Source organism: Monodon monoceros, unplaced genomic scaffold (genome assembly GCF_005190385.1).
Source record: "Monodon monoceros isolate NGI ecotype Baffin Bay Population unplaced genomic scaffold, NGI_Narwhal_1 Super_Scaffold_15, whole genome shotgun sequence".
NCBI classification, from domain to species: Eukaryota; Metazoa; Chordata; class Mammalia; order Artiodactyla; family Monodontidae; genus Monodon; species Monodon monoceros.
This window is the reverse complement of record NW_021703771.1, coordinates 31,865,263-31,882,743: the sequence shown is the minus strand read 5'-3', so window position 1 is coordinate 31,882,743 and position 17,481 is coordinate 31,865,263. Positions and strand designations below refer to the sequence as shown.

The window sequence follows — 17,481 nt, the reverse complement described above, 5'->3', positions numbered from 1 at the left end:
TTTTTTTTATTTTTCATTTTGGAACACATATGTTTGTGCCATAGAAAAATGCATATATTCTCAAAAACCTAAAGCCTCTATAAGGAACCATTGTTTTTAAGTCTTTTGTTTTATGTTTTTCTGAAAAATAATATAATATTGTCGTTTTATTTTATCTAATGATTTTATATTGCAATAGTTAATGATTTAACTAAAAGGTAAAGCTTTACTGTGTTCTGGATGAACAATCTGGCCACATTTCTGTTTGATTCAAGATTATGAAGATATCATCAGAGACTGATTTACGAATTGCTTTACAATATAAAACTTACAGTTTCTTCATGATTGGTACCCAGAAAGTCAGTCTCAAAAGATTGAGGATATATCTATAAGAATCCCTTTTTTAAAAAAAAAGCTATTATGGGTTTATCATTCTTGAATATGTTAGGTAAATTATTGTTGATTTTTTTGGGGGGGTTGGTTTTGTTTTGGTTTTGTGTGTGTTTTTTGTTTTAGTTTTAGCCATCAGTAGTTCCACAAGCACTCTCTCAGCTCTGTAAATTGGTACTTCCTTGTATATTTCTGAAACTTTATTCTCTCAGCCCTTAAGATAAATCCTTAGCTCAGATATTCTATGATTTTATAAAGGGGCCTATATTTATCTTCTACATGTTTAGAGATTTTGATCATTATTCCCATGCAATTTATATCATTTCAGATTAAAATGTCCTGTTGGTATCTTCTCACATGGGATTTCTCTTTCCATTTCTTTTAGCTTTTGGGGAACAACTATAGGTTCTGAAATATAAAAACATACTTTCAAACAGTTGAGAAAATTAGCCTGGCAATTTTTTTAGAAGAGCAACTGAGCATGCTGTAGGAAGATCTATTTGATAGCTATAAAAATCAAAATATTCATTTTACGTATCATTTTCTGGGCCTAATAAGAGATATCCCGTCAATTTTTAACAGGTGTTACAGCTATCCCCATACGTCAAATACCATTTGTTCTTAAATTTCTAATACTGAAACAAAGTAGTCGAATTTATCTAAAGATGAATAACACCTTTTATGTAAAATATAAAACCAAAGTCCTTAATTCTTATGATCATTTTTCACCTCATAATTCAAGCCGGATCATCTGTTTGCTATTTAAAATCTTACTCTTTTCCATCTCTTTTTATGATTTTGATCAGATTTAACATTCTTCATTTTCAAATACAGATGTAATGACATATTTTTATTTTTTATTTATCAAGAATACTTTTTATTTTTATTGAGTAATGCCTCCTCTAGGCTAAGGAGAAATAAAAGGTTAATCTTATTTTAAACATAGAAAATAGATATTGTAAGGTGTCTCTAAACTCATGATTTTAAAAATAATCTTCCATAAAACAGTCTGCAAAGTTAACAATAGAGGGAAGGAAGAAAAACAAACTACAGAGATGTGAAAAAAGGCTTCAATCATTGTAACTTTCTGTATGTCTACTAATGAAGTTATCCTCAGATCACTGAATTTAGAATTTTGGAGTTAAGTTTGGCATTGTTTAGTTCTGACTTTCAATAGATACTCTGACACCAACTCTCCTGGTCAAATTATTAACCTCACCAAACTTTAGTATCTTCATCTATAAAATCATAATAACAAGACCAGTCAAATGGAGTTGTCATAAAAATTAAATGAGATAATATATGCAAAGCGGTAAGCATACTGCTTGGTTTATACAGGAGCCATTAATATGGGTTAGTTGCACTCATCAGTATTTCTTTGTTGCTCTTCTCTCACTAATTGTTCTCTCTGACTGGACCCCAAAGCCTTCCTTATTTCTCTAAATAGCTTTATAAATTTAATCATTCCACTATATACCCAAGGGCATCCTTTGCTGTCTCTTAGATTCTAAAATGGCCTCAGCACCTTCCCAAATACTTTGTATTTTTTTTTTGTCTCTTCCTACTTCATTCTTGTTTAGGGGGTGTGAGGTGGAGCTTCCTAAGGACTGGGAAATAAAGCTACTCTTGGAGAGTTAAACAGGATAACATCCACATATAAAGGATATGATTATTCTTGTGTAGAAGTAATAAAGATAATTAGGGTTATATGAGGATAGATGTTGCCCACAATTAAAGGATGCAGCTAGACATACTTTTGAAACTGAGTCAGAATAATAAATTTATTGACAAATTTAAAATTACATTGGACCTAACCACCAATCCCCCTTTTCATTCTTCAGAACGCAGCTAGAATTGTCCGTGCTCTTTTTGAAATTGCTCTGAGGAAACGTTGGCCTGCCATGACCTATAGGCTCCTGAATCTTAGTAAAGTCATCGACAAGAGGCTCTGGGGTTGGGCTAGCCCTTTGAGACAATTTTCAGTCTTACCACCACACATTCTAACAAGATTAGAAGAAAAAAATCTTACTGTGGATAAGCTGAAAGACATGAGGAAAGATGAAATAGGTAAGAAGGAAGCAAAAATGTTTTAATGTACTGTTTCATGCAGTTAAAATATTTCACTTGATGTAAAAAAAAAAGTATTGTGAATTTCCACATTACTAAAGATGAACTTTTACCATTTTTATGAAATTTCTTTTACATTGATCTAAACTCAGGCAAAAGTCTCTCTAAATTTTATTAAGTTACTCAATAGAATTAGCAGTTAAAATGGAGTTTAGATTGTCACACCCTTGAGTATTTTACAGATAGAATCTTAGCTACAAATGATGAGAATTAGTCAGTGAGGCTTATTCTCAATTTATTTCTTTTGTTCATTTCATTTCATCGTCTTTGTTATGTATATCAGCAGTATTACAGCAAAAAAGTATGTCAACATTAAACCCTACATTTCTTCAGTTTCTAAATGAGCTTCATCATTACACATGTATAGATCTTTAAACATAGTTGGTATCGGTGTGTAAATAGTATTTGGTCTTCTATGTTTTTCACAAAATATTGAAAAATTATCCCTACATACATTGCCATGCACCTTAACATTCTGTTGGACAAACATTGATTAGGTAATATTTCAGATTCTGAATAGAATAGACATTACACATGAAGGGAGTCAGGCTGAGGAGAAATAGAGGGACCTGGTGAAAGGTTCGTAGATGTGTAGAGAGGCTGAGATAGTTATTTCCCTTGTATAATAAGAAGAATACTTCTCAGATGGAATGGAAAAGGGGAGGCATCAATAAAAATAGAGAGAAATTGAGAATACAAACTAGGAAGTTGAGATTATTCACCTTGGGTAACATAAATATTTTATTAAAATAAGGAAAATCACTTTAGATTTTCAAACTTTGGTGAACATAAAACATTTTGATTTACTTGTAAATATGCTTTAAAAATTATATTATGAAGCACCAAGACATACAAGAAATATTGATACTATAAGATAGAATCTATTTCCGCTTAGTCGCTTGGCCTGGAGTAGGAAAATGTTTAGTCACATCTGTTTGTGACCCTCACCCCCACCCTGGTGCCTCCATTTGTATCTGTATTTCAGAATCTGATCATTTATGAAAATATGTATAAGTGGTTAATTTTGTGCTGGACTGGCCATATTTTATATTTTTATCTTTGTTTTCTGGAAATGGTATGGATAAGTTAGTTATGTTTGATTAGTAAAGCATTTTCCATCATGGTTATAGAGTTCTGAAATAGGCCTTGAATAAATTAATGACTGTTTTCACAAAATACTGAATATTTCTATAATGAGTCTTAAACTGGCTAGGAGAAAAGTGGAACTGTTTATAGTACTTTAAACACTATCAAGTCTCAGTAATTTTAAGAACCCTATTAATAGCTGAAAAAACCTTGATACTGGTTTACAGAGCTATGAATTGCTAATTCAAGTTAACTATTACAAAATATTCAAACATGCCAGGTCAAGAATGTCAGCTATTCTACATAGCAAATCATAAAACAAGCAATAAAAGCACCTTCTCTGAAATCCCATTTACAAGTCAGATTATATTGCTTTTTTCTGTCTGGACACATTTCTTCTAAGTGACATTTTCCCTGCAGGTCACATTCTGCATCATGTGAATATTGGGCTCAAGGTCAAACAGTGTGTTCATCAGATTCCTTCTGTTACAATGGAAGCGTCCATTCAGCCCATCACACGGACTGTCCTCCGAGTGACGCTCAGCGTCTGTCCTGACTTCACTTGGAATGATCAGGTAGAAATGGAAAACACCTAAATCTGCATTAAGGAAAAATGTCTGTACTGCAGGTTCAACTACACCTCCTTACGTCTGTCCTCAAGGCATATAGAAAAACCTTTAAAAAGAACATATATCGAAGAATCATTTAAAACATTGTATCAATAGTATTATTTACTCTCATCCTCCAGATAAGCATGTGGTATAATATATTAATAATATGTCAACCAGTGAGACCCCTTCAGAACATTTTAGGAAACCTAAATTTTCACATTGTATAATGGTTTAGTGGATTCAGCTCCATAGGGACTTTGCTTAATTCTATCTTCTTTCATTTTTCTCTATGTGATCTTCATTTTTTCCAGCTCTTCTTACTCTGTCATTTTAACCTACTCAAAATTCAAGATTCTTCATGCTAAAAGGGCCCTTTTAAAATCCTGAGGTTTCTCAAACTATCATTCTCTTCTTTACCATTAGACTTGTAGAAAGAGTAATCTGCATTTTCCTCCTGGTCACCTGTTTCCTGCTGAGACTACTTCTTCAGTGATCACCAAAGACTGACTGATTGCCATAATAAATGACTTTTCCTTAGTTATTTTCTTTACTTCTCTGAACATTCAGTCCTATACATTGTCCTTGAAAATGTCCTTCTTTGGCTCCCATCACTTTTCTGTTTCTGTTTTTACCCCTACTTCTGTTCTTTCTTCCAGACCTTAGCTGTTACTATATACTCTGGATCCTCTTCTTATTCAGTCAGTAATTCTTAAGGTCTGTCTTTGCACCAGTTACTGAGCAAAGAGTACAGTAGAAAAGAGATTGTACATACAGGCAAGTACGTGTCAGTCCTTTCATTCAAGAAGCCAGTGGGGGGAAGACAAGTAAATCAGTAAATGTAGTATAGCAATGCTCACTTTACATGGTAATTGTAAGGTTCTAGTTAAGTGTAAGTAAATATCTTCTGCATTACCTGACATTGGTACATCTTTAAAGTGAATGCATTTTATTCTGTGATGTTACACAACCATAGTCCTAACCCAAATCTACCATTGATCTTAAAGTGTCCTAACCATTCATTCCTTCAGTTTCCTCATCTGTAAACATGTATAATAATAATAATTATCTTTCTCCTAGAATTTCTGTGAGGACAAGATAATACAAAATTTTATTTAATATCTTTATAAATATAGAATTTTACATAAAGTATAAAATTACAAGTAGCCATAAACTCATTTCAAGTTTTTATATTTTCAAATGCATAAAAGTTTTATGTTTTTTCATCCTGTTTTCTTGTATCAAGATCCATAATAGGAATTCCCTGGCGGTCCAGTGGTTAGGGCTCCGCGCTTCCACTGTTGGGTGCCCAGGTTTAACCCCTGGTCAGGGAACTAAGATCCCACGAGCCACCCAGTGCGGCCAAAAATAAAATAAAAAGGATCCATAATAAGTCTCCCACAATTTGGTTTAACTCATTGTTAGAATGGAGTACTTAATTGTTCATAGTTGCTTCTATCAGTTAGAATGCTGTTGGCTGCAAGAATAGCAAATATGACTTGTCTCAAACTGACTTAAGCAGAAGATATATCATCTTACATAATATGATAGGTCCACAGGTAGAATAGGCCCTGAAGATGATTGAGTCTTCTGTTTAATGATACTCTTCCGGACCCAGGATCTTTCCATCTTTTTGCTCTGCTGATATTGTTGGCTACTTCCCAAATGTTTTCATGCTTCCTTGTTCACATTTAACAGAGAGAGGGAAAAATACCCCACCTGCAGCAGCCCAGAGCATGGGCCAGAACACCTTTTCTTAAGCCTAACTGGGCTGGTATTGGGCACATGCCTACCCCTCACCACAACCTGTTGTAAGGGGGATACCATAAGCTGATTAGTGTATGCTAACCAAAATTATCCTGGGAGGTGGGGTTACCTTCTGAATTACATGAGAGAGGTGTGAGTACTAAACAAGACTAGGCTTTATTAGGAATAAAAAAAGAAAGAGCAATGAGTATACAAAATACAGTGTATCTATCCAATGGAATATTGTTTGTTAATAAGAAGGAATGAAGGACTGATGCATGCTATGACATGAACAAAAACATTATGGTAAGTGAGAGAAGCCAGTCTCAAAATCATTTCATATATATGATTCCATTTATATGAAGTGTTCCAAAAAGGCAAATCTATAGAGAAAGAAAGTAGATTGTGGTTGTCCAGGGTTGGAGGTTGGGAGGATGGGGGATAGGTAGGGTACAAGGTTTCTTTGGGGGATGATAAAAATGTCCTAAAATTAGATTACAAAGATGGTCACAAAACTTTGTAAATGTATTAAAACTATTGAACTGTATACTTTAAATGAGTAAACTTTGTTATGTAAATTACATATCAATAAATCTGTTAAAAAGAGAGAGAGGAATGGGTGCTGGGAATACAAACAACAGTATCCCTTACTCGAATTACAGTATATAGTATTAGGATACTATTTTTCTTCCAGGTCCATGGGACAGTAGGAGAACCCTGGTGGATTTGGGTAGAAGATCCTACAAATGATCATATTTATCATTCAGAGAATTTCCTAGTTCTAAAAAAACAGGTAAATATGTATATATGGCTCTATCCTTATTATGTTGCTGTCATTAGGAAGAAAATGTAAACTAAATACTTTCTATTTTTACTTATTTCTCTATAATTTCATAGTGCAATTAAAGCTTTATGTATTATTTTTTATGTTTCTGTTTGGTTTTAAAAGAAAATAGTAATTAAATGTTATAGTATTCATATATTCAAAGTGATTTTCATTTGAGAAATTTAATTATAATCTTTCTAATGGTTTAAGGCATGTCTTCCAGAGGGGTGGGTGGGATAAATAATATATTTAAAAATTAAATAAATAAAAATTAATAACTTTAGGTGTTACATAAGCACAGTACTAAAGAATATTGAATCACATTGTATAAAAGATATTGTTTTTTAAATTCTCTATAAATTTCAAGAGAAAGACTCAATTTGATGAAAGCTGTCTTTAACTGTGATGCTTCATTCCTAATTTCTCTTTTTATCAAAGAGAAAGCAAGCTAGCTTTAGGCTTGAGTGGACACCCATAGAATTTTATAGCCATATTTTATTTTCATTGCATTTGTGTTCATGATTATCTTCTATTTATGTCAAGTGTTCTGTTATTCCACTTATGGTAGTCAAAGAATTTAAAGAAAACTATTGAGTAAATAATTTGGTAAAAATTAATGAAGTAAAGTACTTGAATGAATGAATTTTGGAAAATTCTGATAATGAGTCAAGTTGATAACCTGTTAATACATGATGATATGCATATGTAAATAATATAAACTGAGTGTATGTTTTTCCTTCTGTAATATCACGTATCCTCAGAAGGGAACCACCTACAAGTTTCTGAAGTATCTGAATATCTCAGCTATTTAGAAATCCAAGATTTTTTTTTATCTTTAGTACATACTGCTATAGATACGATTGTTTTTACAAGAGACTAATAAAGCCTTTATGCTACTAGAATAGCCATATTCATTTTAGACTTTATTTCACATTAGGTCATTAGTAAAGAAGCTCAACTGCTGGTGTTTACAATCCCTATTTTTGAGCCTTTGCCTTCTCAATATTACATCCGAGCAGTGTCTGATCGATGGTTAGGAGCTGAGGCTGTATGTATTATTAACTTTCAACATCTGATTCTACCAGAGAGACATCCTCCCCATACAGGTAACATATGGAATAGTAACTTGAATCATTGATTTTTCCAAAATTGTTGTTTTAGCTCATGTTGAAAAGTGTCTATGCTTTAAAGTTGCCTGAATCTGAATAAAAATCCAACCTATTTGTCAATACAGTTTGAAAAGAGACTTTTCAAAATCAGATCAAATGGCAGGCCTTAATATTTTTTTTATTTGAGATCCCAAAACATTAAGACTAGTTCAATTTTTATAATCTAACAAGCATGAGACTCACTGTTTCTGTATTACTATGCCTTGATCTCTATTTTTACATTATAATTTCTCCACATCTCCTTCCTTTTTCATTGCAAGTGTTGTCATTTTATCTGTGCTCTCTGTGAAACTTTTGAGATATCCTTTTTTCCTTGCATTTATTACTGTTAAACTTACTTTTAGTATGTTAATTTAATTAAAATGAATTGTAGGGTTTTTTCCTCCATATAGTGTGCTTCTATACCAAAAAGTGCTAATACTAAGGAGTCAGGTTATGGTATTACTACAGAATGGATTCACGTATACTTCGAGTCAGTTTGTGTCTTACAAACAACATATACTCTTTATATTGGTTCTTTTCTTCCACACTAACATTATAAAAGGGTATGCGGTGATCTGCAGTATCATATAGCAGTGTTTTTCATTGTTTTCAGTGTTTGATAGTTGACAAAAATCCATTTTAAATTTTTATAACATGATTGAGTGCCTTTCTATTTTGACTTGTTAAAGAAGCAAATTTTCATGAATAAATATTTATAATGATACTTTTAAGTGGCCTATAAAATATTCTATTTCAAAAATATCTTGAGGCTAATCTATTAACTAATTAGTATATTAAGTTTATTTCTTCTCATTGAGAATTCATAATGGATGAGTAAAGATTTCGAGAGACCCTTAATTTATAGCAAAATGAAAGTCAATTTCTCTTTTCCATATAAGTCTTCCGAAGACAAATTCTTTGTTTTTTCAGAATAAAAATAGTAGTTTTTACTGCTTTCAGTGAACACATTATTTGACAATCTTTTGGGAAGGTAAAGTAGGCATTAATGGGACTTTAATCTTTGTCATTTTTGTACTTTGTTCATTATCTTAGCATATCTTAAAGAGAGATACTTTAAAATACAACTTAATACCACTTTGATATCTTGACAGAGCAAAACTAAAAAATTGTCAACCTAGAAAAATAATGTGATTGCAGTATCTACTAATCTACTCATTGAAGAGGACCTTTCTGGTTTTCTTTTATCAAATATGCTTTGTGATATCTAGAATCTCAAAATAAAATACATAAAAATGTTTGGTGCTTTCATTTAAAACGTATGCTACCAACATCACTACTGGGTCTCTCTGGCTGCAGTACCTGATTTTAACATGTGTTAACATTATATTTTAATGCTCATTTAATCACTTCTTTGTTGAGTGGCCAAGCACGTCACCTTATTTATATAACTGGCTGATTTTCTGACTACATTTTTAAAAGAAATAAACGTACCACCATGACATACCAATTGATATTAAAAATGCATGATGTGGGACTTCCCTGGTGGCGGAGTGGTTGAAAATCCACCTGCCAATGCAGGGGACACGGGTTCGAGCCCTGGTCTGGGAAGATCCCACATGCCGCGTAGCAACTAAGCCCACGCACCACAACTACTGAGGCTGCACTCTAGAGCCTGCGAACCACAACTACTGAGCCCACATGCCACAACTACTGAAGCCTGCATGCCTAGAGCCCGTGCTCCACAACAAGGGAAGCCACTGCAGTGAGAAGCCCGCGCACCGCAATGAAGAGTAGCCCCTGCTCGCCGCAACTAGAGAAAGTCCACGCACAGCAATGAAAACCCAACACAGCCATAAATTAATTAATTAATTAAATTTTTTTTTAAATGCATGATGTAACCTCAATGATGGCTAGTTCTGTTTGGCTCCAAGTATACATATAGGCATCTCACTGAGCTCAAATCAGTCAGGAAAATGTCTTCATCTTTCACAGAAGTAAAGCATCTTAATTTAACATTGTCAATAAATGCCAAAATATTTATTTGTTTTAGTCTTTATTAAGAATATGTCTATGCTTTGATTAGCATTGCAAGTTAAGACTTCCTCCCTTCTTGATTTTCAGTGCTACAAAAAATATAGGATATTGTAATCTGGTATAAGAAACATACAGTTCTCAATTACCTGTGTAATAGAGTAGAGCAATGGAGCAATGATAATATTTTTTAAATTAGCTTTTTTACTTTTAAATACATTTTCTGAGGAGAGAATTCTGCATACTTTCCCATCTGAAACTGTATGATGAAGATCTAACTCAAGATACAAACCACCATGTCCCCTTACTGATTTTTTTCCCCTTCTTACTCAAACTTCAAATGAGTAGAGTCATCTTCCAGGAAGTAATCCTGAGAGTAGCCAACTGATACCTTTCTGGATTATACGAAAATGAAATGACTATCAAGTTCAAGGGTATCTAGGTATAAGTTTATTTCTCGAAATCATTTTTATTTTCTAATCTCCTAGACCTCTAGTCTACATAATGATTTACAATTAAATCTAGTTTCTTTCAATGTTTTCCCAGCACAGTTCTTATTTACCCAGTCAGGCTATGATTTAAAACTCCCACCCAAGTTTCTTCTTGGAATTATTTTAAGTTCATACTAGTTTGCGTTGGCTAGAACAGCAGTTCACGTGACCATTCTGTTTTGTCAGTTGTCTAACAGATGAACAGTAACTTGTTGTTAGTAACCATTCTACTACTGAAGTTTGCAAATGGTTTTCCTTCTTCTACAGATTGGTATAGATTTAGGTTTCTTCTAAAACATGCATATTTTCATTTACCTGTCATTCAAATCACTTTCCTGATTGGAAGAGAAAGATGTATCATTAGCACTGTCTTAGAGGTAGCTACCCCAGAAAAGTTTCCGACATGTCAATATTATAAATGTCATAATGGAAAAAAAGATTGATAACTAGTATGTAAGAATTTGTTAATCCTTTTTTCCCTCTAAAGAATTGAGGATTATTATAATTTATTTCTAAGAGACAGTATTCAATATTGTGCATATTTTCCAGTTATTGTATGTACCTGTTGAATCTTTTCAGAATTACTGGATCTTCAGCCTTTACCAATCACAGCTTTGGGATGTGAAGCATATGAAGCACTATACAATTTTAGCCACTTTAACCCTGTGCAGACACAAATATTTCATACGCTGTATCACACAGACTGTAATGTCCTACTTGGAGCGCCCACTGGATCAGGAAAGACTGTTGCAGCTGAATTAGCCATTTTCAGAGTCTTCAACAGGTACCCTACTTCAAAGGTCAGTTGGAAACAATCACATGCTTACATTCAATTAGAAAGCATAGTTTATAATCTGTAAACTAGCCAGTTCTAAACATACTGGCAGGACTCGATGAATACATTTGTCACTCTTGGTGAATTTTCCAGGGGAGCTCAGATCAGTATTAGAATAACTGGCCACAAGAAAATTTATATTAAACTTTGGAGTCCTTTAGTTAGATTTCTGATGTACATATCGATGCTCACATGTCCTTTCCTCATCGTAAGATACCTAATTCATAGCCATATTTTTAAGAAATATAATGATTCATAATCATTAATCATAATCAAATCCTTTGGCTATGAAGGAAATGCTAATACTTTAACATATACAGCTTGATTACACAAGGAAATACAGAGGCAGCTTTTATTCCCCATTTCTCCAAATGGCCATGATATCATTAATGTAAAATAATGTGGCAAGTCAAGTAAGTGTTGATTTTAAGCTTTCTTGAAATATGACGTACTCTCACTTTAGAAACATTATTTTCCAAGAAAGCTAACATTTCCAAGAAATGTTTTAACTTCCTTTTTCAGTGATTTCCAGTTAGTAGCTGTTCTTCCCTACTTAGCTTTACATTTTCCTACTCCTCAGTTTATTATGTGGCGAGTGATTCATTAGGAGGCATACTAACACAACTGTAGAGCTCTGTTCTAAGTTTGAAACATTTTATAAAGGAAAGAATTTTTTTTCAGTGAATAATCTGTATGTAAGTTTGGATTATTAAAGATTGGGAGGGGGGGTTGTTTATTTTTGTTTTTTAAAAGGTTAGAACACCTAAAATGTATGACTGGCATTGGTGCCTTCCATAAAATATGCATTAAAATTTAAACAACCAGATTATTTATCTTTAGAATTTCAAAATTAGTAACTTTTTTCATGAAAGAATTATAACTCAGGTAACTCTTGATCATAAAAACTTCTATTTTCAGTAGAACCTTAATTTTCTCTAGGTAATGTATTATCTCATAGTTTTTTTTAAATTTTTCACATTATGTTAAAAGATAATTTCATTATAAACTACCTAAAGAAAATACAAATGGCGCTTTTAAAAAAATACTTAAAATGTTCTATGTCAGTATTTTTATGATGTGCTATATTCATATCTTACTGTGAATAAGTGTTGTTTAAGTTAATGACTTTTTTCTGTTAATTTAAAATTTGAAGTCTTTTGTTATTAAAAGATACATTTTTTAAACGACAGTTATATTTTGATGAATTTTATCGAGTTTAGCGTTATTTGAAAATGATGTCACTATCTTCATGAGATCTTTTTGCACCCCCATTTTAGGCAGTATATATTGCACCCTTAAAAGCCCTAGTACGTGAAAGAATGGATGATTGGAAAGTTAGAATAGAAGAAAAACTTGGTAAAAAGTAAGTTCTTACTTTTTCAGATGATATGCATTGAATAATCTAAAAGGATCAACCAGTAAAAGATTTGCATAAAACTGTTGAATGCTTTTACAGTGATTTTCATAGTCTTTTTATTTAAAGGTATGGTAGTTAAAATATTATCAATATTCTCATTTGTTTTAAGATTGCAAGTAAACTAAGGGCTTTCATTTTTCACTTTTATTTGGCAAGTTAATTTTCTCAAAATGTCTAGACTCAAAAGCAAAAGCAAAATAAGATACATCTCTTTATTTTTCTTTCATATCTTTCAGGGTAACTTCCAAAAACCACTTAGAAGGCATTTTGCATATAAATAATTTACCAAAAATTTAAAAATCATTGAAGAACATGACTTAAAAAAATTTTACTGTTGACAAGGTTATTTATTATCGTACTGTTTTTAATAGCAAGATTGCATTCTAACCTGAGTGACCAATAAAGCATCACTAAATAAATTATGGCACATTCACACAATGCAAAATATTGTATTACTCTATTAAAAAATGAACTCTATATACTGAAGAAATGATCTTCAGAGATAGTTAAAAAAATGTTTTTAAGTTAAGTACCCCTCTTTTGTTTTTAAAAAATGGTAAAGAATATAAATATGTGGTTCTTTTAGAATGAGAACTGGGTGACTGGAGAATATCCATGTTACAGAGACTATTTACTATATATTTTTTGAACCATGTGAATGTATTACCTAGAATGTAAAAAAAATGAATAAAACTAAGTAAAAGTTTTGGGAATGCTATACTTGGAGGAACTAATCTTGACCTTTTTCTGTTTTTCAAATCAAAACACATATAAAAATGACTTAATGATTTCCTAAAATTTGGAGTTAGTCTTCAGATTTCTGTCTTTCTCACTCTAAATCTGATATCCTCTCAGAATGGGGTGGCACATATTTGCCCCAGGTTATCTTGTTTGTGTCCCAATATGTTTGAATTTGCCTATAATATCTACAAAATTTCAAGCTAAGAAAAGAAATGAAGCTCACACATAATCATATTCTTGGTCTGTTTTTTTTTTAAACATCTTTATTGGAGTATAATTGCTTTTTACTAGTGTGTTGCTTTCTGCTTTATAACAAAGTGAATCAGTTATACATATACATATATCCCCATATCTCCTCCCTCTTGCATCTCCCTCCCTCCCACCCTCTAGGTGGTCACAAAGCAACTAGCTGATCTCCCTGTGCTATACGGCTGCTTCCCACTAACTATTTTACATTTGGTAGTGTATATATGTCCATGCCACTCTCTTACTTTGTCACAGCTTACCCTTCCCCCTCCCCATATCCTCAAGTCCATTCTCTAGTAGGTCTGCGACTTTATTCCCATCTTGCTCCTAGGTTCTTCATGACCTTTTTTTTTTTGTTTTTAGATTCCATATATATATGTGTTAGCATACGGTATTTCTTTTTTGCTTTCTGACTTACTTTACTCTGTATGACAAACTCTAGGTCCGTCCACCTTACTACAAATAACTCATTTCGTTTCTTTTTCTGGCTGAGTAATATTCCATTGTATATATGTGCCACATCTTCTTTATCCATTCATCTATGGATGGACACTTAGGTTGCTGTCATGTCCAGGCTATTGTAAATAGAGCTGGAATGAACATTGTGGTACATGACTCTTTGAATTATGGTTTTCTCAGGATATATGCCCAGTAGTGGGATTGCTGGGTCATATGGTAGCTCTATTTGTAGTTTTTGAAGGAACCTCCATACTGTTCTCCATAGTGGCTGTGCCAATTCACATTCCCACCAACAGTGCAAGAGGGTCCCCTTTTCTCCACACCCTCTCCAGCATTTATTATTTGTAGATTTTTTGATGATGGCCATTCTGACTGGTGTGAGATGATATCTTATTGTAGTTTTGATTTGCATTTCTCTAATGGTTAATGACGTTGAGCATTCCTTCATGTGTTTGTTGGCAATCTGTTTATCTTCCTTGGAGAAATGTTTGTTTAGGTCTTCTGCCCATTTTTGGATTGGGTTGTTTGTTTTTTAGATATTTAGCTGCATGAGCTGCTTGTAAATTTTGGAGATTAATCCTTTGTCAGTTGCTTCATTTGCAAATATTTTCTCCCATTCTGAGGGTTGTCTTTTCATCCTGTTTATGGTTTCATTTGCTGTGCCAAAGCTTTGAAGTTTCATTAGGTCCCATTTGTTTATTTTTGCTTTTATTTCCATTTCTCTAGGAGGTGGGTCAAAAAGGATCTTGCTGTGATTTATGTCATAGAGTGTTCTGCCTCTGTTTTCCTCTAAGAGTTTAATAGTGTCTGGCCTTACATTTAGGTCTTTAATCCATTTTGAGTTTATTTTTGTGTATTGGTGTTAGGGAGTGTTCTAATTTAATTCTTTTACATGTAGCTGTCCAGTTTTCCCAGCACCACTTACTGAAGAGGCTGTCTTTTCTCCATTGTATATTCTTGCCTCCATTATCAAAGGTTAGGTGACCATATGTGTGTGGGTTTATCTCTGGGCTTTCTATCCTGTTCCATTGATCTATATTTCTGTTTTTGTGCCAGTACCATACTGTCTTGATTACTGTAGCTTTGTAGTATAGTCTGAAGTCAGGGAGCCTGATTCCTCCAGCTCCATTTTTCTTTCTCAAGATTGCTTTGGCTTTTCAGGGTCTTTTGTGTTTCCAAACAAATTGTGAAATTTTTTGTTCTAGTTCTGTGAAAAATGCCATTGGTAGTTTGATAGGGATTGCATTGAATCTGTAGATTGCTTTGGGTAGTATAGTCATTTTCACAATGTTGATTCTTCCAATCTAAGACCGTGGTATATCTCTCCATCTGTTTGTATCATCTTTAATTTCTTTCATCAGTGTCTTACAGTTTTCTGCATAGAGGTCTTTTGTCTCCTTAGGTAGGTTTATTCCTAGATATTTTATTCTTTTTGTTGCAATGGTAAATGGGAGTGTTTTCTTGATTTCACTTTCAGATTTTTCATCATTAGTTTATAGGAATGCAAGAGATTTCTGTGCATTAATTTTGTATCCTGCAACTTTACCAAATTCATTGATTAGCTCTAGTAGTTTTCTGGTAGCATCTTTAGGATTCTGTATGTATAGTATCATGTCATCTGCAAACAGTGACAGCTTTACTTCTTTTCCTATTTGTATTCCTTTCATTTCTTTTTCTTCTCTGATTGCTGTGGCTAAAACTTGCAAAACTATGTTGAATAATATTGGTGAGAGTGGACAAACCTTGTCTTCTTCCTGATCTTAGAGGAAATGGTTTCAGTTTTTCACCATTGAGAATGATGTTGTCTGTGGGTTTGTCATATATGACCTTTATTATTTTGAGGTAAGTTCCCTCTATGCCTACTCTCTGGAGGGTTTTTATCATGGGTGTTGAATTTTGTTGAAAGCTTTCTGTGCATCTACTGAGATGATCATATGGTTTTTCTCCTTCAACTTGTTAATATAGTGTTTCACATTGATTGATTTGCGTATATTGAAGAATCCTTGCATTCCTGGGATAAACCCCATTTGATCATGGTGTATGATCCTTTTAACGTGCTGTTGGATTCTGTTTGCTAGTATTTTGTTGAGGGTATTTGCATCTATGTTCATCAGTGATATTGGCCTGTAGTTTTCTTTTTTTGTGACATCGTTGTCTGGTTTTGGTATCAGGGTGATGGTGGCCTCGTAGAATGAGTTTGGGAGTGTTCCTCCCTCTGCTATATTTTGGAAGAGTTTGAGAAGGATAGGTGTTAGCTCTTCTCTAAATGTTTGATAGACATAATCATATTCTTAATAAATGTCTCCTTTTGTCTTAATAAGTTAACACTTTCCCTCATTAGAAAGGTGTTTATTCCAACATATGGAGGAGGTATGAGTTCAACTCTATAAAATCACATAGGGCAGAGACTTTGTAAACATAATCAAAGCAAAGTTTGATATCCTTGCATGTCTGCATAAAAGTTAGATTTCAATGATTTGCTTTTATACATTCTTCATTTTATGGAAGGAAATCATCTTAGAATTATTAAGAAACATCTGTTTTGGACTCAAGTCAGAAAATTTCAGAAATCAAAGGGAGATAAAGTAGTTTTAAGCATAATAAAATTTTATTTTGAAAGACATATTTTTGCTTTTCCAAGTTCATGTGTTACCTGAAAAACTAAAGGGATCATTTTTATTCTTCTCCAGGGTTATTGAACTAACAGGGGATGTAACTCCTGATATGAAATCCATTTCCAAGGCTGACCTTATCGTCACCACACCAGAGAAGTGGGATGGAATCAGCAGAAGCTGGCAGAATAGGAACTATGTAAAGCAAGTCACTATTCTCATCATAGATGAGATCCATCTGCTAGGTGGGTGCCACTATATCTGAGTCCAGTTTACAAACTTCGACTCTTCATACTTGCAGCAGCCAGCATCAGAACTTGTGTTAAGTGATTAACATACATTATTCCTATTTCTTAGGGGAGGAAAGAGGCCCTGTTCTAGAAGTCATTGTATCTCGAACGAATTTCATCTCATCTCACACAGAAAAGCCTGTTAGAATAGTTGGACTATCTACTGCATTGGCTAACGCCAGAGACCTTGCTGACTGGCTCAACATTCGTCAGGTATGTGGAAGACTGATAAATTAGGCATTTAATAGTATGGCTCAAGGCTATATTAAAGAGGTGCTATAACACTATAAACTAAAGTATAAAAACTGGAAAGGTTTCTCTCTCATTTTTACTCTAGATGGGCTTGTTCAACTTCCGACCATCAGTGCGTCCAGTTCCACTGGAAGTTCACATTCAGGGTTTCCCAGGTCAACATTACTGTCCTCGTATGGCTAGTATGAATAAGCCTACATTTCAGGGTAAGCTTCAGATTCTTGGAATGAAAT

General features: G+C 33.4%; 1 protein-coding gene across 5 annotated transcripts in view; it reads left to right on the top strand.

Moving 5' to 3' along the window:
- The window catches only part of ASCC3 (activating signal cointegrator 1 complex subunit 3), a 337,033-nt gene that overhangs the window by 208,506 nt on the left and 111,046 nt on the right, over positions 1–17,481 (top strand). For 3 of the 5 annotated variants that reach the window (XM_029223639.1, XM_029223640.1, XM_029223641.1), the window contains 9 exons: positions 2,211–2,436; positions 4,003–4,157; positions 6,631–6,729; positions 7,700–7,868; positions 10,976–11,196; positions 12,509–12,594; positions 16,785–16,951; positions 17,064–17,209; positions 17,334–17,454. In XM_029223639.1, coding sequence (XP_029079472.1) covers positions 2,211–2,436; positions 4,003–4,157; positions 6,631–6,729; positions 7,700–7,868; positions 10,976–11,196; positions 12,509–12,594; positions 16,785–16,951; positions 17,064–17,209; positions 17,334–17,454 — 1,390 coding nt within the window. Of the gene's footprint in view, positions 1–2,210; positions 2,437–4,002; positions 4,158–6,630; positions 6,730–7,699; positions 7,869–10,975; positions 11,197–12,508; positions 12,595–16,784; positions 16,952–17,063; positions 17,210–17,333; positions 17,455–17,481 lie in introns of those variants that run through there. The other 2 variants (XM_029223642.1, XM_029223644.1) reach the window with 2 other exon arrangements.